The 23,191-nt window shown below is 61.8% G+C and overlaps 2 protein-coding genes across 2 annotated transcripts in view; one reads left to right on the top strand and one right to left on the bottom strand.

The window, feature by feature from the left end:
• LOC122151797 (serine/arginine repetitive matrix protein 1-like) overlaps positions 1 to 2,479 on the top strand; it is a 4,386-nt gene extending 1,907 nt beyond the window's left edge. Inside the window, exon 2 of the mRNA XM_042783197.1 lies at positions 1,880 to 2,479. Coding sequence (XP_042639131.1) covers positions 1,880 to 2,479 — 600 coding nt within the window. The remainder of the gene's footprint in view (positions 1 to 1,879) is intronic.
• Positions 2,480 to 3,505: 1,026 nt separating this feature from the next.
• On the bottom strand, positions 3,506 to 22,660 carry U2AF2 (U2 small nuclear RNA auxiliary factor 2). Its single transcript, XM_007957282.2, has 12 exons — positions 22,612 to 22,660; positions 16,566 to 16,701; positions 15,880 to 15,924; positions 15,406 to 15,509; positions 14,975 to 15,126; positions 13,659 to 13,775; positions 12,834 to 12,972; positions 7,630 to 7,709; positions 7,403 to 7,525; positions 7,134 to 7,220; positions 6,682 to 6,930; positions 3,506 to 3,640 (listed from the first exon to the last, which is right to left on the bottom strand). The coding sequence occupies exons 1-12, from the start codon at positions 22,658 to 22,660 to the stop codon at positions 3,506 to 3,508; spliced, it is 1,416 nt and encodes a 471-aa protein (XP_007955473.1).
• Positions 22,661 to 23,191: the final 531 nt, after the last annotated feature.

The raw sequence follows: 23,191 nt of genomic DNA, 5'->3' as shown, positions 1-23,191 counted from the left end.
TCTTCATAGAAGCAAAGCCCAAACCACACCCACTGCCCTGGAGTCCATTCTGACCCACAGCGCCCCTAGAGGACAGAGTGGAACTGCCCCACAGGGTCTCCAAGGCTGTACTTTGTACAGAAGCCTATCGTCTCATCTTTCTCCAGCAGGAGGGCTGGTGGATTCAAACCACTGATCTTTTTAGTTGGCAGCTGAGTGCTTAACCCTTGTGGCACCAGGGCCCCAGTGACGATGACAGTAAGCACCTATGCAGTTCTTACGACACTTTCCTGAGTGCTAGACTCACACTAACTCAGGGACTCCTCCCAACTCCACGATTCAGAGCCACTCGCAGAAGAGGGCACAGAGAGGACACGTGTCATCCCCACAGCTCAGGGCCAGAGCAGCCTCTGCACCGTCAGCAGACCCCCGGGTCATGGGGGGAGGGGATAGGCTGGTCCCTGCCCAGAACTCAGGCCCAGCAGCCAGCCCTCAAGAGACTGGTGTAAACGGCCAAAAAGAGAGGCCAGGGCCTAGGGCAGGTACACACGAAGACATAAAGAGAGAAAGCGACCGCAGCAGGTGATGCGAGAAACTGAGAAGGACAAGGAGACACAAGGAGCTTCCCAGCCCCGGCAAAGTGGGAAAAGACACAGCAAGAAACAGGGAGATGCCACTTGGAAAAGGACGGAGGCAAAACACGCAACAAAACTCAAAACCACAAAAACGACCAGCATTACTGGTTGGACAGAGACTGGAAGAACCCCCAAGACACCGGCCCCGGGTTATCCTTCAGGCCTGAACTGGATTAGCTCCCAGCCAAACGGCAGAAAGACCTATGAGCACAACAGCCACCCCAGGGAGATGCGCCCTTTGATCAGAGGGAAAGCTGGACAGACAGGAATGCAGAGAAATGCACCCCAGGGAAGGGGTGGTCACAGGAGCAGAGCTGCTTATTGTTGGGATTGTAATCAGGGACGTGAAGGCAAATGTCCATGAACCGTTGGGAGTAAAACAAATCTGCTTTGTAAATTTGCACCCAAATCACAATGAAAAATTTGGAAAAAAAGAAGGAAATAAGGGGGATACTCAATGAGGCAGGGAGGCAGACAAAAGACAGAGAGGGCCCCCAGAGAAAGAGGCAGCGACCTGGGACAGATAAGTCCCGAGAAACACGGGGTATCATGGAGCGAGCGTGCCATCCGGGTCCAAGTCCCAGCACACGGGCCACGGCAGCGCAGCCTCCGGGAGGCTGGGCTCGGCCAGCTCCACAGCCAAGGGCAGAAACCACCCGGCAGGCTGATCAAGAACATCAAGTGTCTGGCTGCGGGCCGCACAGATAGCAGGCGCTCAGGAACACCGGCCGCTATCCTTATCAGGGAAACACCAGAAAACGTTTCCAATAGCCCGGAATCCATAAGACGCGGGCGTATTTCAAGCGCGGGCAAAACTACGGCTCCGGACTTTATGCAAATCTCGCTGAGCGTGAGGCCCGGTGGTTCAAACTGAAGTGGACTCCAAGGAAAATATCAGAGACTCTCCAAGGAAGTACAGACGGTGCGGCAAGCCCGCCGCGAAGTTCTCAAACGGGGCACAGGTCGCCGCGGGCGCCCGGCGAACTGCACACCTTCTGCCCACCAGGCAGGGCGCTCCCCAAGCGCTGGGCACAGGGACCCTCCAGCTCGAAGACGAGGAAACGGAGGTCTAGGAGCGCTCAACTAGCAAAGAACGGGGCCGGGGTTCCCAGAGCCGGAACCGTGGCCAGCACACAGCGCAGCCTCTGGAAATTAGGGGAAGGGGCAGGGGGCTCTGGGGCCGAGCGCGGGCGTAGAGAGAGCGAGAGGGACGCGTGGAAACAGGCAAAGAGGGGCCCTAGAGGCAGGGGGTGTCGGGAGGGAAGCTCGAGTCACAGAACGCACCGCGCGGCAAGGACCGACAGGCAGACACACACAGGCCGACACGGAGCCCGACCGGCGCGGAGGCACAGGCGGCGGCCGGCGGCACGGACGGTGACAGACACTCCGGCGGCGGCGGCCAGGCCAGCCCAGAACAGAGACCGCGACACAGACGCAGGGAACCGGACGCGGAGACACAAAGGCGGCAGAGACGACCAGAACCGAGGAGGGAGAGCCAGCCAGCCCCAAAGCCCGGCGGAGTCCGCACGTCGCGGCCCAAGCCGCGGTCCCGGCGCCCGCCACCGCCAGCGCCCCCGGCCAGCGCTCACCTCGGCCCCTCACGCCGGACTCCGGGGGGTCATGGCGGTCAGCCCCCTGCCCCCGCTCGGCCTCGGTGTCGCGGGGCGCGCGGCGGGCGACAGAGGCGGAGGCGCGCTCGGGACCACGCGGAGACGCTCCGGGGCCGCACACCGACCGCCCCGCCGCCCCAGCGCCCGGGAAGGGGCGCGGAGAGCCGGGCGGGGGAGGGGAAGCGCCGAGCGGACGGGAAGCAACCGGAGGAGACGGACCGGAAACGGAAATGGCCGGATGCCCCGCCCCCGTGACGGACCTGCGCAGTTGCCGCTATGCGCGGCCAAGGCCCCCCCCCACCCCGAGAAGCAGCACTTCCGCCGTGCGGCCTTGCGCGCCCGTCGCTAGGCGCCGCTGACCTCACTTCCGCCTGCCGCTGATGCGCGGGAAGGGCCACCCCGCCCCGCCCCGCAGGCTCAACCCGGGGACCCAGGGGCCGCGTGCGCCTTGGCCACGCCCCTCCACCAGGTGCCGCTAGGGGTGCCCAGGCCTGACGAGGCCACTGGCTGTCCCACACGCTCAGTGCTCTCGGGCACGCCCTTTGCCCGTCCTGGAGGAGGGACCCAGGCAGGGTCGACCCTGGAGAAAGGCTGCGGTTGGCGTCAAGGATCTGAAAGCCAGGCACATCCACCCTGCGGTCCGCCACGACCTCCCCCCCAGAACTGTAGGGAGGGGCTCATAGACCAAACAGCAAGCAGCTCCATAAAGTAAAATACAACAAAATGTTTAATGAGCAAATTCGTCTTAGCAAATATGAAACTGCCACAGAGAGTAGGCGGGGGACAGGGCCACGAGGTTAGGGGTGGGGCGGGGGAGACTACAGGAGGGTCAACTACTCAAGAAACCAGGGCGGGAGCGGCGAGGGCCAGGGGCCCAGAGGACACGCGCCGTGGTCCTGGAAAGGGAGCTGGGCAGGGCACGGGGCCGGACAACAAAATCCAAAATAGTTTGGCCATAAAATATAAACACGCTGTTCCTACGGGGGCCAGAGGAGGGGAAGGTACAAGGGAGGGGGAGCGGCTGTGTGGGGAGGGGCGTGGGGGTCCTAACCCGCCCTGTGTGTGCCCGCCCCATCCCGACCCTGCCCTCTGTGTCTGTGGGCGTGTCTGTGGGCACTTTCCTGTCGCCCCGCCCCGCCGCCCCAATCGCTGCCATTCCAGTTGCTGCCGGTTGTCACTCGGCTGTCACTCCTCTGCCCATCGTCTTCAGGGAGGAAAAGAGGGGGGCGGGTGGGGAGGATGCCCCCCACCAGCCCTGCCCCTGCCTTCCCCCGGCCGCTTCTACCAGAAGTCCCGGCGGTGGTAAGAGTCGGGGTCACAGTATTTTGTGACAACCACTCTGTTGGCGAACTTGCGGCCCGTCAGGCCCTGCATGGCTTTCTGACAGTCAAACACGGAAGTGAACTCCACAAAGATCTGAAAAGCAAGAGACAGATGTGAAGGCCAGACAGAGCTGCGTGAACCCAAAGCCAGCATTCAGGGTGAAGGGTGCAGGGGTGCCCCCGGGATCGTGAGGGAGCAGAGCCATGCGGGGGACACCCTGGCCCCCCGAGGGACAGCATCTCCTGCCGAAGTCCGCTCTGTGCAGCCCCCGGCAGCACCCCCAGGACGTCTCCCAGATGAGAGATGGAGGAGGGGTGCTGGCCAACAGCCCTGCCACCTGCACGGCCAGGTCCGCAGCGGTGGCTTCCAGCACCCCAGGCCCTGGGCGTGCGGCACGAGGTGCTTCATCCAGAGTGGCGAGCACAGGATGGGTGACCCCACTTCCTCAACAAATAAAACGGACTGGCCAAGAAAGGGGGGCTGGCGAGGAGAGGTAGAGCTGGTAGAAATCACAAGACACTTTTCACCAGGTGCAAGGTGGGCCACTGTAGGATCTTTGCAGGAAAAAAACTCGCTGTGGAAAGACCTCCCGGAAATGGTGAGGGCCACGTGCAGAGAGGGCTTAGGTGTCATCATTTCCGACTCATGGCGACCCTCCGTCCCACAGAAGGAACACGGCCCAGTCCCGTGCCACAGACTGGAGCCCAGCACCCAAGCACTCGTGTTCTGATGGAGATGGCACCATGGCTCCGTTCCAGAGCCCGGGCTGATCCTGTCCCCAGAGGCGACAATGAGCAGTCGCTGGGGGCAGGGGTGCTGGTCCCGTCTAGTGAGCTGAAACCAGGGCCATTGCTCACCATCGTGCAATGCACAGGGTAGTCCCACTACAGAGAGTAGGCTGGCCCGAAACCTCACAGGCCGAGAAGTTACTGTGTGAAGGATCTCAGGGGATGGCAGGTACAGGAAGGCCTGCAGGATTCGCTATCTCCATCTAAAACCCAGCCACTGCCACGGATTCAATGCCACCCGACAGGACAGAGGACTCCCCCAGGGCTTCTCCAAGGCTGTCGACCTTTACGGAAGTAGACTGCTGCATCCTTCTCCCGTGAAGCGGCTGGGGGTTCAAAGCACCCACCTTTCAGTAAGCAACCCGGTGTTCTGTGCCACCAGAGCACCTCATGTTTGCAAAGACCCACAAAAATTCGTTTCAAGACAACCACAGGACGGGAGGAGTGCTGGCTCGTAAACCACTGGGCTGTGGTTACGGTGAAAGCAACATCAACCTGACTGTAAAAGGGGCCTGGGCACAGCGGGGACCTAGCTCGGCTGCCACAGGAAGGTCGGCAGTTCCAACCCATCAGCCGTTCTGCTGGAGACAGATCCGGCAGCCTGATCCCGCCTCGGAAATCCTGTGGGACAGAGGCATTCTGCTCTCGGGTCGCTGGGAGTCAAGATCACTCTACAAGTTTGGGAGATTTTATTTGTCGTCAGTAAGGTGTACAACTGTAACACACTGTACTGGCAAACACTGAGCAATATATTTACGACGACAAGAAAAAAAGAGTAGCTTGTGAGACCACTTATGTGCAAATACCTTTGGTTCTTGGTTTGGAGGTTTAGGACGTGGTTTCGTGGGACAGCCTAGTTTACTAGCCTAACACCACCAGTGTCAGGTGTTCAGTGCTTCTATCCTCTAGTTTGCTGTGTAATGAATGCCTGGGGTCTCAAAAGCTCACAAGTGGCCAAGGGACAACTAGTCTCTGTGTGCCTGGAGCAACAGAGGAAGAGAGAAGAGCAGGAACAGGTGGACATGCAATGTGTGGCTGCCCCCATGAACAAGCGCCCCTCTGCCACGACACCGTAACAACTGGATGGTGCCTGGCTTCCATTACGAACATTTTGATCCAACAGTGTATACAAGCATCCTGATCCAAAGGGTAGAAATTCACTATAGAATTTCAAGTTCTCCTGCACTCCACACTTTCTGGAGCCATGGAAGGTGGACGGACCCCTGAAGCCACTGCCCTGAGAAAATCTTTTATACCTGTAAATCAAAACTATGCTTCACACCTTAAACGAAAACTACCCCTGCGGTCTTCTCAAAACCAAACAGTTACACTAACACAGAAGTTCGGCCTGGAGCCTCATACACTTCCGTGTGTTTCTGCATCTGGGGACACTCCGTGGGTTTCAGAGTCAGGTTGGCTGTAATCATTGCAGAAGCCGCTCACCAGGTGAGGGTCTTCCATGGTGCTGCTGGGTGGGTTTGAGCAGGTGACCTTTGGATTGCCAGCCGAGTGCAGACCCTCTGTGCCACCCGGGGGCCTGTCACTGTGCTCTTTTCCTCTATTCGTATAGGATCAAACTGGTAACAGCAACTTAAAGGCTTCAATGACCAGCACAGAAGGCAGTGAGTTTGTCACTTGGGAGGACCCACTTGGAAAAGGAGGCAGGGACGGCTGCTCAGGTGGGAGCACGTCACCTACGTCACTGAAGGGCACGAGCAATGGCTCAGTTGGAGCCTGCTCTGCTGTGTGTATTCTCAGAACAACGGAATCGTATTGGAAAAGACCAGACAACGGCAGAGCTCAGGGCGCTTCCCTTTCTGCTTCCCACCAGCCCCCGCTTGGAGCCAGGCCCTCTGCCGACGCCCGTGCACACCCCGGGCAGCGCTGCCCAGCACCCACTCCAGCAGGGCGCGCCCGCTGGGCACGGCACCAGAGGGCTCCGGGGCTCCAGCCCTCTCTGCGCCCACACCTCGTCCCACACAGGGACCGGCAGCGGCCCCAGAGCAGGGAGCTGCCGTCAGGACCCAGACAGCACATGTGCGAAGCTCAAGCGGAGAGGACCCCGGGGGTCTGCTGCCCCTGTGCCGTTTCTAACGTTTGTCTCCCGTTTCAGATGAGGCACCCAGGGTTCCGAGCAGCACTGTCACCTGCAGCAGAGCCAGGTACCGGCCTGGAGTCGGGGGGGGGGGACCCACCACCCAACGCCCAATCAGGCAGCACCAAATGCAGAGGGGTCCTGGGTGGGAGAGCAGGGGGTGCAAGAGCAAGACAAAGGCCACACGCGGGGACAGGTGCCCACAGGGCCGCACGCACACGCAGACAGGCCACCTGGGGCCGCGCCCTGACCTTTCCGCAGCCGGGCACCTCGACGCCGTCCACGGGCCGGGGGATCTCGATGGACTTGACCAGCCCGTACTTGCTGCACTCGTCGCGCACGTCCTCCACGATCTCCTCGTACTCCTCGTCGTCCAGCAGCTCCTCGGGCAGCACCATGTTCATCAGGCACAACACCTCAGTCGGGTGGCCGCCCATCTGCACCTGGGAGCTCATGAGCCCCGGCACCTGCAGGGTCACTGGCGTCTGGTTGATGGTGCTCTGTGGGGCAGGCGGGTGTCACAGGGGGCCCAGCCACACCCCCGCCCCGCCACCCTCTCTAAAGGCCCGCCACACCCTCCACTCACCCCACGCCCGTGCAGACACCCACACGGGTGCCGCACGTCCCACCTCCCACACTGCGCCCACCCAACCGGCCCGGGGGTCCCTCTAGCCAATGGAAGATGACGTGCCGGGGGGCTCACCAGCGTGGCATTCTTGGCGCCCACACTCGCCCTCTGGACAAGCAGCTTCTTGTCCCCCAGCTGCATCCCATTCAGCCCAGCAATGGCCTGGGGGAGGGCGGAAAAGGGGGAGGTCAGGGGCCAGTGCTAAAAGCCCCTCAGCCCCGAGATCCTGGACTGAGGGCAGCAGTGGGCAAGACGCAGGCACAGGGTGGCCACACTCGCTGACCCCGTGGCCTCCCCCACCCTACCCGTGAGAGGCGACAGCCCGGGTGGGGCCCAGGACTCACCTGGTCTGTGACGTTGATGTCCACGTACTCACAGAAGGCGTAGCCCTTGGAGAGCCCCGTGGCGCTGTCCTTGACCAGGTTGAAGGCCTTCAGAGGCCCAAACGAGGTCAGCAGCTCCTTCACCTACCGGAGGGCACAGGCAGGCGATGGCCACCGAGGCAGAGGCTGGAGGGGGCGCCGCGGGCCGGGAGGGGGCGCCGAGGGCCGGGAGGGAGGCGAGGGCTCACCTGGTCGTCGTTCAGGTAGTTGGGTAAGCCCCCAATGAAAAGCTTGTGGGCGGAGTCGGGAACCACAGTGGACACAACTCCTGAGGGCAGAGAAGGGCGCACTCATCCTCAGCACAGGTCAGCCCCCACAAGCTAGGGGGCATTTCCACGGAGCACCCCTACACCGAGAGCGCTGGCCACGCAGCAGTGACCGCACAGCGACACCCAGCACAGGACACGAGCCATGACCTGGATGTCTGTCCGTACCCCAAGTCTAATCCAAAGGTAAATGACCCCTACGACCCGGGCAGCCTGCCCCACGGTCACGCAGATCCAAGCTCACCCCCAAGCCTGCCGCCTGCCACCTAGTGACCTTGGCGAGTCACTCTGCTCTGGGTCGGCTTTTCTTATCCTCCTGGCAAGGGGTCAGAGAGACGCACGTGGCCTTTGTCCCTCTGCAGCCACAGCCCCCACAGCCCTCTCTCCTGAAGACCCCGACTCTAATCGGCGTCCTGTGCTGACAAGGTGGAAGCGTCACCACAGCCGTGGCTGCTGCCCGACACGCCTGCGCTCAGGGTCCGCACGCAGGTCCCCGGGGCCAGAACGCACCCACCCCCACCCACCCAGAGGCTAGGGAAGCAGGAAGGGGCTTCTGGGGGCCATGCTGAAGGTGCCACGGGCCCTGTCCCTGCCCCGCTACCCTGAGGTCCGACTCAACAGTGCTGTGCCCAAGCCCCAAGCCGGGGACAGAACCCCCGCTCCTGAGCACTGGGTGGCACCTCCCCACGGGCAGAGCCTGGGGTTCAAGGCCTAGCCAACCCCCTGGGCCTGGTCTCATCTGCACAGAGAGGAGACAAAGAGCTCGGGTTAAGTGCTCACTAATCCTGGGCCCTTAACGAGAACTAAGAGCCGGAGGTCAAGAACACCAGCCACTCTGGGGGGGAACCTCCCCTTTGGCCCCACCCAGAGCAGGGTGGGGACGTGGGCGCCGCAAAGACTGCAAAGGGTCTGCCCTGGGACAGCACAAGTCACTGCCCAGACAGGTGACACCCACACAACATCCCACGCACACACAGGACAGGGCTGCCATCCCCACCTTCCCAAGACACCTTCCTCATCCAGGCAAGGTGGCTGCCCCAGAACGGACAGGCTCCCTCAGGCCCCTATCATGGAGTCCTGGGTCTGCAATCTGCCATCACCTGTCTAGCCCATGCACTCAGAGCCTGAGCCTCGGCCAGGTGAGCAAACACAGGAAGGTACTCTCCACCCCACTGCCCACCTCCTCACACAGTCTCCTCAGCCACCCGGAAATGGGCCTGCCACGTCCCCAATCCAGCAAAGCAGAAGGCAGAGGCGCCGAGAGATTGAGCACCTGACCCAGGCACACAAACCACCACGTGAAGGGTCTCGGTTGGGACCCAGAAGGCAGTGCAGTGCGGGACGGCCTTCAGACCCATCTGGAAGTCAAACCACCAACAGCCTGAGCAGAGAGGACTACAATGACTTTCTCCAAGGGCAGGCAAATTCTCACCCAGGCCCCCCGGCCCCCTCAGCTCCTGACACAGAAGGCAGCGCCCCCCTCCACGTCTGTCCTCTCAGGGTCTTGACCAGCCCACCTCAGCAGGCAGCCAGGCCCCCTCTGCACGTGCCGGTCCTCCCTGCAGTGGGGGCCTGGCACCCGCTCTGCGGACGCTCGGAAGCACCCTCCCCACCCCCACCGAGCACCCTTTTCTCAAGCCTCCAAGGCATCGCCTCACTAGCCCAGCGGGCCATGAGTGGCCACGGGCCGCCACGCCCCAGCCCGTCCCTGGACCGGAAGGAGCTGCACAGGGCCAACGGGACCACACAGGTTCAGAGACCACGTGCGCTTCTGAAAGAGGCCTGATGGCGCAAAGGTCAAGCGCTCAGCCCCCAACTCCACGCCAGCCCTTCCGACCCCACAGCGGCTCTGAGGCAGAAAGACACGGAGATCGACTCAGGTGAAAGTCCCACAAGAAAACCCGGCATCAGGGATCGTCAAGTAGGCTCCAACTCAGCACCGCACAGGAACAACAAACAAGTGCCCGGTCCTCCACAACCCTCAGTCAGCACTCCACGCTCAATCCCCTCCTCACAGCCACTGCGTTTCAAACAGTAAAATGCTACTAAAAAAAAAAACAACCTCCGTGCCACTGCTGCTCTGTCACATAGGTGAGCAGCGTCAGAATCCACTCACAGGCTCCACCAACATGCCCTCTGACCCCCACACGGCTTGGACTCCTCCTGCTCCCTGGCTCTCTGGCTCTCTTGCCCCCAAGGACTGGCTAGAAGCCCATGGCCATGCTGACCAGCCTGTTCACAGGCCACCAGTAGCCTCACCTCCTTCCCAATGTCAGCGGGAACATGCTGGGTCTCAGCCTTGCACAGGATGTTTGTGTAGTTACAGGTCAGTGCCCTCCTGCCAGGGAAGGTCTCCCAGCTGCCCATGCTGGCACGTTTCCCCCAAATCGAGAACATCTCTTGAATTTTATCAAATGCCTTCCCCATCTGGGATTTTTTTTTGGTGGGAGGGGATCGAAACACCTGTTTCACTTTGCCATTAGGTGCTATCGAATTGGCTCTAACTCATAGGGACCATGTACAACAGAACCAAACACCGCCCGGTCCTCTGCCAGCCTCACACTCCTCGCCACATCTGAGCCCGTCGCTGCAGCCACTGTGTCAGTCCGTGTCATTGAGGGCCTTCCCTTTTCTCGCTGATGCTTCACTGTACCAAGCTTGACATTCTTCTCCAAGGAATGGTCCATTCTGACAATATGACCAAAGTACGTGAGACAAAGTGTGGCCATTCTTAATTCCAAGGAGCATCCTGGCTGTACCCCTTCTGGGACAGATTTGCTCATTCTCCCGGCAGTCCGTGATACAGTCAATACTCGTCGCCAACCCCACAGCTCAAAGGCATCAATGCTTGCTTGGTCTTCCTTACTCACTGCCCAGATTCCTTACTCCTTCCATGAGGCAACCGAAAACATCATGAGGCTTGGCTCAGGTATAACTTCGCCTTCAAAGTGACATCTTTGCTCTTCAACACTTCAAAGAGGTCTTTTGCAGCAGATTTATCCAGTGCAAGAAGACGTCTTATTTATTTATTGACTGCTATTTTTCCATGGATGCTGATCATGGATTCAAACAAAATGAAATCTTTGACAACTTCCATCTACCATGATGTCACTTATTGGCCCAGTTGTGACAATTCTCGTTTTCTTTACGCTGAGGTATAATCCATGCTGAAGACTGCGGTCTTTGGCATTCATCAGTACGTGCTTTCAAGTCATGTTCGCTTCCACCAAGCGAAATTGTTCCACTCGCGTATCAGGTTGGTAACGATTCTCTGCTCATCCTGGTGCCACATTCTTCTTCCCATAGTCCAGCTTCTCGCATCATTTGCTCAGCATACAGGACGAGGAAGTAGAGGGAAAGGATACAACCCTGACACGCTCCCTTCCTGATTTCAAACCAGCAGTACCAGTTTTACTCTGACACATAAATGCGCAACTTCTGTCCAGAGCCATGCATCCTGTGAGCCGACCCCTGGAAGTGAATTCACCGCCCAGTCAAGACCACCTTGGATACCAGTCCTCCCAGAGAAGGCAGAAGGACAAACACCTTCTCTGCCATTTCATCACAGCAAAGACACCGTGCTGGGCAAAAGTCTGCACCAAGTGGAGATGGTCAAAAGCATCTGCCAAGCTCTGCTCCCACCTGGAAGGCAGTGACAGGCAAGAGGCAGTGCTGAGAACAGTGCAACATGAGCTCAGGTCAGACCAGGAGCTCGGGACAGTGGATGCCAGCTCTACCTGTCGCCTTAAACAAGGTACTCATCGGCCTGCACTGTCAGAGGGGCTAACAAACACACTACAGCAGGGGTCTGCCAACCGCCTCGGCCAAGGGGCCCAGAGCAAACATTCCCAGCTTCGTCTACAGCAGCCACTCAACTTGGCCACAGTGACGTGGAAACAGCCCGCAACAAATGGGCAGGGCCATGTGCCAACAAAACTTTATACATAAAGACAGACGCTTGGCCAGACTTGGTCCCTGGGTGGAAAATGGCTGCCCCTTGTCCTAGGGCACCACTAAGAAAACTGAAGACAACCCCTAGGGTGCACTTACAACCATGTCTGAGGTGGAGTAAGCACATAGCAAGGGGGTGGGGGTGGGGTAGGCACGTGGCTGCAGAAGACTGCACCTCAGTTTACTGGAGAAGGCACGAGGAGCACCTCTATGGCTTGGTCTGGGTGACGGTTCACAACACGCACAGAAATCCTACACACCATCCACTCATGTTAGGTTACGGGCACACACACACTACCTTTCTCCTTTTTAAAGCCTGTAAGACTTCCAACCCTGTCACGGTGGGGAAAGCAGGGGGCCGAGCCCCGAGTCCTAGACTCAGCAGCACGGTGCCGCCCCCTGGTCCTCAGTGTCCGCCCCGTTGCCCTCCCTCACGCTCAGCTTCACCAGCACAGCCCTGTGCCCGGGACCTGGCTGTCTCCACCCCAAACCCAGGGCCCGCTCGTGCACATCCAGCCTCTGCCTGTAGCCCTGGGCCACTGAGGATGGGTGCATGCTTGTAAAGGAAAACTCGTGGCACGTGGAAATTCCACGCCGCTCCTTGTCGGCACCCATCGAGTGTGCTGCAGGCATGCAGCCAGGCCCGGGGGCTGGCGGTCGTCTGCGGCCGTTCGTGCGGCAGGAGAGCAGAGCAGGCCCGAGAGAGACCACACAGCTGCAAAGAGGCACAACTCAGCCCTTCACCGGACGATGCGCCCAACAGGCCTTCGGGAATGGGTGCGGAGCACAGGCTCCAAGGCAGATGCAAGACTGTCCACCTGGCAGGCCCCGTGCTGGGGACTCTGCTGGTAACATCCTCACCCGCAGGCGTGTTCACACACAAAGTGTACTGACCCCCCGAAGGCACTGAGGCCCAGAGGAATTTCGTCATTAGCTGAGGCCCCAAGCCAGAAGGCCAGCGTGGATGGGACCTCAGCTCCCAACAACTCCAACCCGGCCCCGGCCCTGCCTCTTGCTGGGCTCCAGGCACCACGACTGCAGAGGGGGGAGAGGGGGTAACCCCCCTCACAGAGCCCCTCAGAAACACCGGAGAGGCCACTGAGCTTCCAACGAGACAGGTAGGCCACTCAGACAGTGCCAGGGGCGCAGGGGCCCACGCGCATACCCCCACTCACCAGGCACATAGACGGAGGGGTTCTCCGACATGCCAGGCAACGGCTGGTAGTCGTGGGGTCTGCGGATCTTCAGTGACTGGCCCTGGAAAATGATGCCATCGAAGGCCATGGCCTGGGTGGTCTCGTCCACTGAGCGGAACTGGAAGAAACAGAGGAGAGGTGCGGGGTGGAACCACCTCCTTCCTTTGCACAGGTGGACGTCACACAAGCAGGGCCCGGCGGCAGGCCTCGTGGGGGCCACTGGGACAATCAGGCCACCACCGTCCCTGCCTCAGAAGCCACAAGCCTCAAAACACGTGGCGGAGGATAAAGTACTGAGGACACGGCAAGGGCGGCTCATTCACACGGAGAGCGGGCAGCGTCCAGCAAGGCTCCGCGACTCTCCTCAGCGGAGCGCCACGAGAGGCATGCAGAGGCGGCGGGCACTAAGGACCCTCTCCGACACCGACTCCCTTCACGAGAGGAGCAGAACCAAGAACCCCAACCCCACCACCACCACCGTCCTGTTCCCGCCCAAGAAACGCACAGCCAGGCAGAGCAGGTTAGTCGGCCCACAGGACAGCACTGCCAGGGCACGTCCCAGGAAGGCCAGCATGCCTGGAGCTCAGAGACCTGGGACAAGTGGCGGGAGGAGCTGAAGATGTCCAGGCATAGGATGAGCGGGCCTGGGCCCACAGAGAGCAACGGGCAGTGAAGCCGGGTCTGGGCCCCATACGGCTCACTCAAGCGACAAGATGGGGAAGAGCTCACAGAGGGGCTGAGTGGGGTGGGCTAGCGCAGAAGCTGAGATCAGGGACTGACAAGGCCCTCGTGCACGGGGCTCACCTCCAAAAAGGCAAAATTCTTGTCCTGGTTGATCTGCACAGCTAAGACCGGGTTGCCAGGGGCCTGGGTCAGCCCTCCCAGGCGCATCTGGGCATTGAAGAAGTCCATCATGGCCTCCTGCAGAGGGAAGAGGAGACAGGGGGGACGGGGAGGGGAGGTGGAGAGAGGAGGGGGAAGGGTGAGAGAGGGAGACACAGAGGGGCATGGGGCAAGGGGAAGGGGTGGCAGGGGAGGGAGGGAGCAAGTGGAGTGGGGGGGTCAGTAGTGGACACAGAGGCAGGAGGAAATGAGAGATGAGGGGGCACAGCGGCCAGAGCCGGCGAGGGGCCGGGGGGTGCAGACCCCGAAGAGGAGGGGAGGTAAGGGGAAAGCCAGAGGAGGCCCCCCCCGCCGTCGGTAGACGGAAGAGACGGTGTCCAGGCCGGGGGAGGGAAACGACACCGGGGAGAGAAGAGGACAAGACGCCGACAGAGGCGGACAGAGACACAGGAGGAAGCCGCCCAGGGACACAGACAGACAGACGCCAGAACGCAGAGCAGAGCAGGCAGGAGCCGAGAGCCAGGGCCCGGGAGGAGGAGAGCGCGGAGGGACAGGAGAGCCGGAGCCAGGAGAGGAGGCGAGAGCAGGCGGGGAGGGGGAGGGCAGGGCGGGGGGAGGAGGGGAGGAGAGAAGAGTGATGTGGAGGGTCCTGGCCCTGGGGTCCGGGGGCTGGTTTATCAAATGTAGCAAAGTGCAGGTGGAGAAAGTCGGAATGGACCTTACTTGCCTTCGCCGACGGTAGCAAACTTTTTGTTGCTACGAGGGATCTCAGCCCCACAATATTTCACTTTAAAGAGAAATGGAAACAACTCTTGGATCGCGGGGTTCTTGGGGGGCGCCGTGGGGAGGGGGAGGGGAGGAGAGGGGCGGGAGGAGGGGGACGATCAACAATTACAGAGCAGCGAGCACGGGAGTGTGAGGATGGGCCAGGCGGCAGAGAAGGAGAGGCGTGTCAGAGAGCCCGGAGGGCGGCGGCGGCCGTGTCTGTGTGCTGTGTCTGCGGCCCCCTCTCTGTCTCCTGGGTGCTCACCTGGTGTGTGTGCTGGAGCCCTGGGCGGCTGGAGGACGGGGGAGGGCAGATGGGGGAGAGGGAGGGGACGGAGGGGAGGGCCACCCGCAGCCCGGCCCCTGGCTGGCTCAACTCCACCGGTCCGTCTTGGGGGGGGCCGGGGGCCTTGCAGGAGCAGAGTCTGACCCGTGTGGGTTGGGGGAGGGAGTCGAGGGAGGGAGGACGGGGTGGGAAAACGGAGAGGGGAGGCCCAGGGGGAGGTCAGTACCTCAGTGATGCCAAAGGGGATGTTCCCCACATAGAGACGCCGGGCTTGTCTGGTCATCTGGCTGCCGACCACTGGCACGGGCGTGGGGGTCACGGCCAGGCCGTCAGGGGTCATGGTGGGGAGGAGGGCGGTGGCTGGAATCTGACCCGCAGCTTCAAGAGAGTGGGACGGCATTCAACGAGGTCGGGACACTCCGCGGGTCCACCTCAGGACCACCCCTGAGTGCCCTAAGAACTCCTGCCCTCAGCTGAAAGCTCCCCAAGGCCCGGCTCAGGGCCACAGCCAGCACCTGGCTCCAGCGTGGCTTGGGGGGGGTGGGCGCGGAGGCTCCTGTCCAGCCAACCCGCCCCGTCTCCCCTCGCACTTAGCCGTGGGGTCTCGTCCTCCTCCTCTCCCAGAGAGGGACCTCACAGACACCCACAGGGACCTACCTTGCATGGCCTTGTACTGCATGGGAGTGATGTGCTCGAAGCCCGGGGGCGGCACGTCCCAGTACTTTCTAATCTTCTTCTTCTTCTCGTGACGGGGGGACCGGCTGGGGGCAGGGGAGAGGAGCAGGGCACCCTCAGTCTGACCCACGCAGGCCAGTGGGCCCCCAGGCTCCTCCTCAGCGCCCCCACCGCGGTCAGCGCAGCGGGGGGCGTGCCGGACTGCAAGCAGGTCAGGTCCTACCCAGCGTCCTGGGCAGGGGCAGGGGGCGGGCGGCAGGGTGGAGGGGCGGCAGGGTGGAGGGGCGGCAGGGTGGAGGGCGGCAGGGTGGAGGGGCGGCAGGGTGGAGGGCGGCAGGGTGGAGGGGCGGCAGGGTGGAGGGCGGCAGGGGGGAGGGCGGCAGGAGGTGGGGCGGCAGGAGGTGGGGCGGCAGGAGGGGGGGCGGCAGGGTGGGGGGGCAGGTAAGAGCGGCTCACATCAGTCCACCGTGTTCCTCTTTAGCGCCTCTGGTCAAAGGTTTGCTGGGGGTGGGAGGGAAAGGCATGGGCAGGGCTGACTGGGGGCCCTCACCTTCCCCAAGCACCACACTCCCCAAAGGACACGGAGTCCTCAGGGTGAGGGCAGGGCCAAGGCGAGCAAGCAGCAAGCAGGCCCCCCTCGGCCCTGCCATTCCCCCAAAACACCCCCCCCCGAAACGGAGATGTGAGCATGGGAGGAAGACGGCCCAGACAGAGCACCTTCCAACGGGTAAAACCGAGGCAGGGGGAGGGGAAGGAGACGCCTCCCACCCCCCGTCCACGGAGAGACAGCGAGCTCAGGCAGCTGACCGAGGGAAGGCAGAACACCGCGGCCGAGAACCAAGCCCCAGCACGAGAGCAGACCTGACGGGGCCGCCAACCGGGGAGACGGGCGCGCCCCGAGGCAGACGCAGCCCCGAAGACAATCCCACGCGAAGAACCCGAGGGGAAGCCAGGACAGGGCGGCCCTCCCCGACCTCAAGAGCCTACTGCCCCCCACAGCCCACCGGCGCCCAGACAGACACTGGGACAGCCCGGGAACGGGAGAAGACCAAGCTGAGGACGGCGAGCAGCAGACGCCTCCCCCGATGAACACAAGCGCAGGAGCCCGTCCCCGGGGCCATCTCGCCCCCGCGCCCTGCTACCTTCGCCGCCGCCGGTCCCGGGAGGCGCTCCGCTGGTCCCGGTTGCGCCGGTCACGGCTCCGGCTCCGGCGCTTGCGGTCGCGGCTGCGTGAGCGGCTGTGGCTGCGTTTGCGGTGCCGGTTCTCTTTGTCCCGTTCTGTGGGGGGGAAGGGAAGCACTGAGGCCCGGCCCCCGCCACTCAGCCACTGCATGTCACGGGCCACCCCAGGGGGGCGGGCGCCATGGAGCAAGGACCGAGCAGCCTGCGGGTGCACCGTGGCCCGGGAGCACCCAGGCTGAGCCACCCAAGGGCGCCTCCAGCAGGGAAGGCAGGACGCTGGCTCCTGGCCCCCCAGGCTGTCCTTGAGGGTCGGAGCATGCCAAGGAAGAGGCCCAATGGCCTGAGCATCCCCAGGTGAGGCCTCTGCAGCCCAACGGCACCCAGCACCCCGCCGGGCACCCAGGCCCCGGGCTCTGCTGCGGTGGTGCCCCAGGCCGGCCGGCACAGCCCGGGAATCAGGGCCACTCAGGCACGTTCCCTCCCAGCCGAGCGAATGCAGGGTCCGATTCCTCCCCCGGATCCGCGGGGCAGGTAGAACTGCCCTCACTTCCTGGCAGCGAGGAAGGAGCTGGCCAGGCCCAGTGCCCACCCAGGAACCCCACAAGGCTACCCCCCGCCACACTCCCCCAGCTGGGCCACGGACAGCAAGCACAGGGTGGGGTCTCCCATGGCTCCTCAGGCCCCTCGGCCCCCGCCGCTCAGCCACCCGCAGGTGAGCCGTCAGAGAACCCACAGGGACGGGGCAAGAGCAGCAGGAACGGAGCCCACCCTCACCCCCCTCAGGACAGGACCCAGGCCCTGGCCAGCCTGGCCCTCGACCCCGAGGGGAGAGCAAAGCCCAGAGTGGCGGGGTACCGCAGAGTCACAGGGCAGGGAGCCCAGGACAGGGGCAGCCAGAGCCCCAGACTGCCAGCTGCCAGGCTGCGTGCGACAGGAGGGCTTGTGGCTCTGTGGGACTCTCGGCTGACTCGGGCACCAGAGACCTCTGCCCCGCTCTGCAGACACAGGGAGGGGCCCAGGTAAGCCTGAGCGCGTCTGCCGAGGAGCACGGCTGCAGGCGCGAGAAGGAGAAGGCCACGCGAGGGCGTCACAGAGCACGCCAGCCGCCCCCAGCTGCCCCGGCTCCTACATTTTTCAGAGGCAACCAGAAATGAACCTTTGGTCCAAGTTTTTCAAGCGCAGAGTCACTAGAACTAACCCACCCCCCGGAAGAAAGGCCACTGAAGGTGCCAAGATGCTTCCTGAAACCCGATCCTGCCTGCACACCCGCCTCGCTGCCCTGTGGAAAAACCGCGGACTGCTGTCACAGACGAGACGGCAGCGCAGAGGGCCTGTGACTGGCCCGGAGCCAGAGGCAGGGAGAGGGCGGGGCCGCAGGCAGGGCTCTGCCCACGTGGGGCTTCGGGGCTCCCAGCAGACGACCAGGCGGGACAGCGCAAACACGAGGGGTCTGCGGCCCCCAACGGGACTGGACAGCTCGCTAAAAACGTAAACAGCGCACCCGGTGCCCTACCGGAGTGGGAGCCTAGTGTGCAAACTGGCCCGCTGGCACTTTGGTAGGCTCAAAATGGACCCTCCCAGAGACAGAAAGGGGGCTCTCACTGCCCTCGAGACAGAAGACCCCAGAGCGGGGCGCACCCTTGGATCTGAGACACCTGTGCAGAGGCGGCAGAGTCCGCAGAGTCGGGAGAAGGACAAGAGGGCAGCACGAGACGGCGGCAGCCCTGCCCGGCTGCGGAGCGAGAAAGCCGAGGGCCCTCGGGCAGGAGGCGGCAGAGCGGGGGCCCCGACCCACGGCGCCCCGAGAGCTCTGTAACACTCGCCAGAGCAGGGTGGAGGCTGGGCTGAGGCCAAGGGCCAGAAAGGTGTGTCTGTGGGCTTGGCCAAAGGACACTGTCCTGACCTAAGAGTTGTGCTCTGAGGGTGTTCCCAAGCCTGAGCTGTAACCTGTTACCTCCCTGTCAATCCCACTGTCATACTGTCTGTGAGGTGTGGCCACTGCAAGAAATTCTGGGACCCAGCAGAGGACTCTGAAGCGGTGGGAGGGGCGGGTGGTGTCACAACTGGCAAAAGGATGTGACAATGGTGGCCTGTCTGACTTCTGCCTCACAGACAGCAGCCGTGGGTCACTGATGGTGACTGTCCCCCCCCATGAAGTCAGAGACATGAGACAGCACTGCCCACGGCCTCTCTGTACCGGGAGAGCAGCGGGCCACACTTCCTGACGCTCGGGCAGCACACACCAGAGGCTGGTGCAACCTAATAATGTCCTCAAAAGCACTTCCCCTCTCAAAAACCACCATCAAAGCCTGGAACTGGAAGGGGGAGAGGGAGCCAGCCGGCAGCATGGCCCTTCACAGAGCCTGGGCTCTGGGGCAGGCTGGGAGCCCCCAGGGTCTTTTCCGCTGGAAGGCTCCAAACTAGACCCGCAGAGGGACACACACAGAAGCAGCACCATCTGCCTGGGACGCACACAAGGATGTTCCGTCCCCAAAGAAAGCCAAGTACTCACGGCGAGGGCTCCAGCCTGGAAACTAAGAGAGCAGGGCCCTTCACCCCCCCACCCCACAGCAGCGCGCGCGCACGCACACACACACACACACACACACACAAATCCTAGAACTGACACTCTTAAGAGAAAGGGAACTTCATTTGCCCAAAATGCCCTGTGTCCTCCGGTGTGGGGGCAGCCAGATCCGAAGGCCCAAGGTGGGGACGCCCGGTAAGACCCACAAAGGGGTGGCTCGTCGGGTGCCCTCGGTGGTCTGTGAAGCGGAACTGGCACTGGCACGGGGCACGCGACAGCCGAGCTCAGAACCAGCGCCAGCTTTGCTGCCCAGCAACCGGAGAAAGCCATGGAGGGGGCTTCACGTCCGGCTTCTCCTTGGTCTGCCCCACCGGGCCGAGAAGACCAACGGACAGCTTCCTACAGCACCCTTCTCTGCCCTTCCCAACTCTGAGGCTCTGTGCGAGACCAAGCCCGGGGAAAACATTTTTTAATTTTTACTGTTTTGGTTGAAAGTTTACAGAACACGTTCATCTACCATACAGCGGTCCATACACATTTTGTTTCATTACGTTGACCTCACTCCACACAACGCTCTCTTCCCTCTTCCTCCCCACAGTTACCTCTTCCCTGTGTCCTTCCCTCTCAGGCACCCCCCAGCGATCTCCCTGATCCCCCACAATTGACTGCTTTAATGAGGTATCTAACCTGATATAAAGGTTCACCCCACGGGCCTGTCTATCGTTTGTCTGGGAACCACTAGAGTGAGCTCATCTCCACACCTGAAGGGTAACTAGGGGCCATAGTCTCAGGGGTCTCATCAGGCTCTATGAGACCGGCAAACCTTGTAAGATTTTGAGTTTTGCTCCCTGGGGAGGATTTCCCCATAAGCAGCATGGTCCTGGACTCTTGCCAGACACCTCACCCCATGTAATCCTAGCTCTGCCTCCAACTGAGACCTGGGAACAAGGTCTAGGTTTTCTGGGCCTCCTGTCCTGCCAGGGGAAGAAGCTAACTTCTGCCTCACGAGCTGGAAAACATCTCAGAAACACCGGGCAGCAGGCTCAGGCTGGTGCCTGGCAAGCACTCAAGGCTCAACCTGACCCACGAGCCGAACAGGGTGGAACGGCGAACGGGAGGACACATGCCAACGTACGCACAGATCGGACAGAGGATGCTTCTGCACGCATATTTGCATACGCTGCAAATACATCCGTGAACAGAATACGACAAAGAGGATGCAAAGTTACGAAAGCTTCGTAGCCAAAACCAAAAGCCTTGAGAGAATGAGTCACTGGGCCGGGGGTTCAGGACCACAGTCTCGGGGGATGCCAAGATCAACTGGCATAAGCTAACTCACCAAGCCAACATTCTACGTCCTATTAGCGAATGACTAGGGTCTGAAAGTCTCAGGAGCAGCCATCTACAGTGCAACCACAGCCTCTCCCCACCCCAAGCAAAAAAGGAAGGAAAACCCCCAAGGAAATAATCATCTAAAGGACTAGTGGACCACATGAACCCCAGCTTCCACAGCCCTGAGACCACAAGATCTAGATGGGGCCCAGCTACCACTGACCACTCTGAAAGGGATCCCAACAGGAGGTCCCGAATAGAGTGGGAGAAAAACGTGGAAGAAAATCACAATCATTAAAAAAAAAAAAAAAAGGCCAGGCCTGCGGGTGTGATAGACTGGTGGAGTCCCGGGGACTATGGTCCTTAGACACCTAGACACCCTTCAGGGCTGAAGGCGAACTCAGCCCCATGACTCAACTTTCAACCAGACAACAGACAAGCCTATGGGGCGAACGGTAACACACAGCTCCGAAGGCAGGAAGGGAGAACGCAGGAAAGGGTAAACACGGGGAGGAAGGACGAAGAGTGCTCTTGCACCTGGGGATTGAGATCAATGTCAACAAGCAAAAGGTCTACAATCGGCTGAATGCAAAACCGATTGCTCTGTAAACTTCCACTCAAATCATTAAAAAAATTAAAAACACACAAAGGTAACAAAAATGGCCGGCCAATGTTCGAAGAATAAAAGGCCCAGGTCTTTAGTATCAGTTGCTCTGCTACCGAACGAGACAGCGGGCACCTGAGCGGGCGGGCGGGCGGTCTCCCCAGGCCACGCTCCCAGGCGGGGCACGCGGGCCAACACGGAATCACACAGGCACAGTCAGAGCCGCCGCGGACACGGAAGTGCTGCGGCCTCCCAGGCCCCTGTCCCCCTCCCCAAGGCTAGCCTGGGCTCAAAGGACAACGGCCGAGCCTGCCATTCACCCCCCACATAAGGCAGCCCGAGGAAAAACACCAGCCAGGAACGGGGCGGGGAGTGGGGACTTCGGTCCCAACGACCAAGAGGCCCGCGTTCCCCACACCTTCCCCGGACCTCAGCTCCCTCACTCCCGAAACGAAACGGCGAAGGGGAACCACGCAACAGACGGAGAAGCACTCCGCCGAGGCCGGCATTCTCGGAGTCCCGAGACAGGCGAGCGCGGCCGCGGGCTCGCTTCCGACCCCCCACCTGCACCCATCCTCGGCACCTGCCGGGAGCCGCCCACCCTCTACCCCACGGGCCAGGTCCCCCTGACACCTCCACGACCTCGGTCTCTGTACCTCCACATCGAGACAATTAACGAAGCCGGCCCTAGGGGCCCTGGTTCGGGACAGGCCAGGATTTGGGGTCCGGCTCCAGTCTCAAGTCGGGGAGAGCCCAGGAAAAGCAAACACCCCAAGATGCGATTGTCAGGACTGCCCGCACCCCGTGCACGTGGACGGACGCGCGTGGGAACAGCATTTAGAGTCGGAAAGTGCGTTCGCCTTCCCCCTTCTTTGGCAAAAGGACAGACATGAAGCACGTTCCCCCCAGCCGCCCCAAGCCCAATGACGGAGACACAGGCAACCCGTGCGGCGTCGCCTGCGAAACCGCGCACAAGGGACGCGCGAGGGACCTCCACGCGCCCCCGAGATAGCAAGCACGTGGGGCCCGCCACGCCGCGGCTCTGCCCCCATCCACGTGAAGGAAGCAATGGGGGTGTAGTAAGGCCTCACAACCGCCATTTTGGAAACAAAGGGGGCGTGGAGACAGGACCGTGGGCCCGACCGGAAGCGGAAGTGCCAAGGCAGCGGGAGTAAAAGCAGGGATTACCAGACCTCACCTAATCTCCTTCACGGAAAAAGGGCGTCGGGATAATGTGCGGGCTCGCGTCCCGGTCCCCCGCGCCGTCTCCGCCGGCGACCACGTGGGGCGCGGGGACAGGCGCCGCGGCGCGCATGCGTCACGGGCCCGCGCTCCACCGCCCCCTTACCCGCGCCGCGCGCGCGGCGGAACGCCGGCAGAGGTCACGTGGACCAGGCGCGCGCCGAGGAGCGGGGGGGGGAGGGTGGGGGATGGCGCCGCGCGGCACCGTGAGGAGGGGGGAAGAGAGGGGGAAAATGGCGGGGGGCGTAGAGGAAAGCTGAAAGCCGCCCCAACCGCCGCCCCTCATCCCCAGCGCACTCACCTTGTTTATTCTCGTTGAGCTGCCGCTCGAACTCGTCGAAGTCCGACATGCTGAGGCGGCCGCGTAGGGGCCTGTGCAGCTCTCGCCTCGCCTTGCCGCCCGCCCGCTCCGGCTGCTTCGGCTACTTCCGCCGCCTGCTTCGGCTACTTCCGGCCACCGCCGGCGCTTCACGGCCTCCTACCTAAGCAAGCCCGCGGCGCCCAGCCCCGCCCAGGCTCCGACCCCTCGCCCCGCCCGCCCGCCCGCCCGCCCGCGAGCTGCCCCTCCCCCCAGGGCCTTGCTCCGTAGGGGGCCGGGAGGCGGCGCCTTCGGCTTTGTCGAAAACACCCGAAGGCAGGTTTTCGTCAGCTTCCTAGGTCCTCGTAATATTTCGGAGATTGGCTCCTCAACGTTCGGATGTTTCCGTAGGTCCTCGCTTGCTTCCGCACCGAGCCCCTGCTAAGGTTTCGGCTTCTTCCGACAATTCAAACCGTCCCAAGAGTTGGCGTCTTCCAAAGATTCTTCCCACTCTTCTCCACCAGCCCTTTCCAAAAAATTGTCTATTTCCGATAATCCTAACCGTCCCAGAAGGTTCCCGGCA

Source organism: Orycteropus afer, unplaced genomic scaffold, assembly GCF_000298275.1.
Source record: "Orycteropus afer afer isolate SDZICR_OR568_19922 unplaced genomic scaffold, OryAfe1.0 scaffold00726, whole genome shotgun sequence".
Classification (NCBI taxonomy): Eukaryota; Metazoa; Chordata; class Mammalia; order Tubulidentata; family Orycteropodidae; genus Orycteropus; species Orycteropus afer.
The sequence above is the reverse complement of the archived record's forward strand: the minus strand, read 5'-3'. Positions and strand labels throughout refer to the sequence as shown.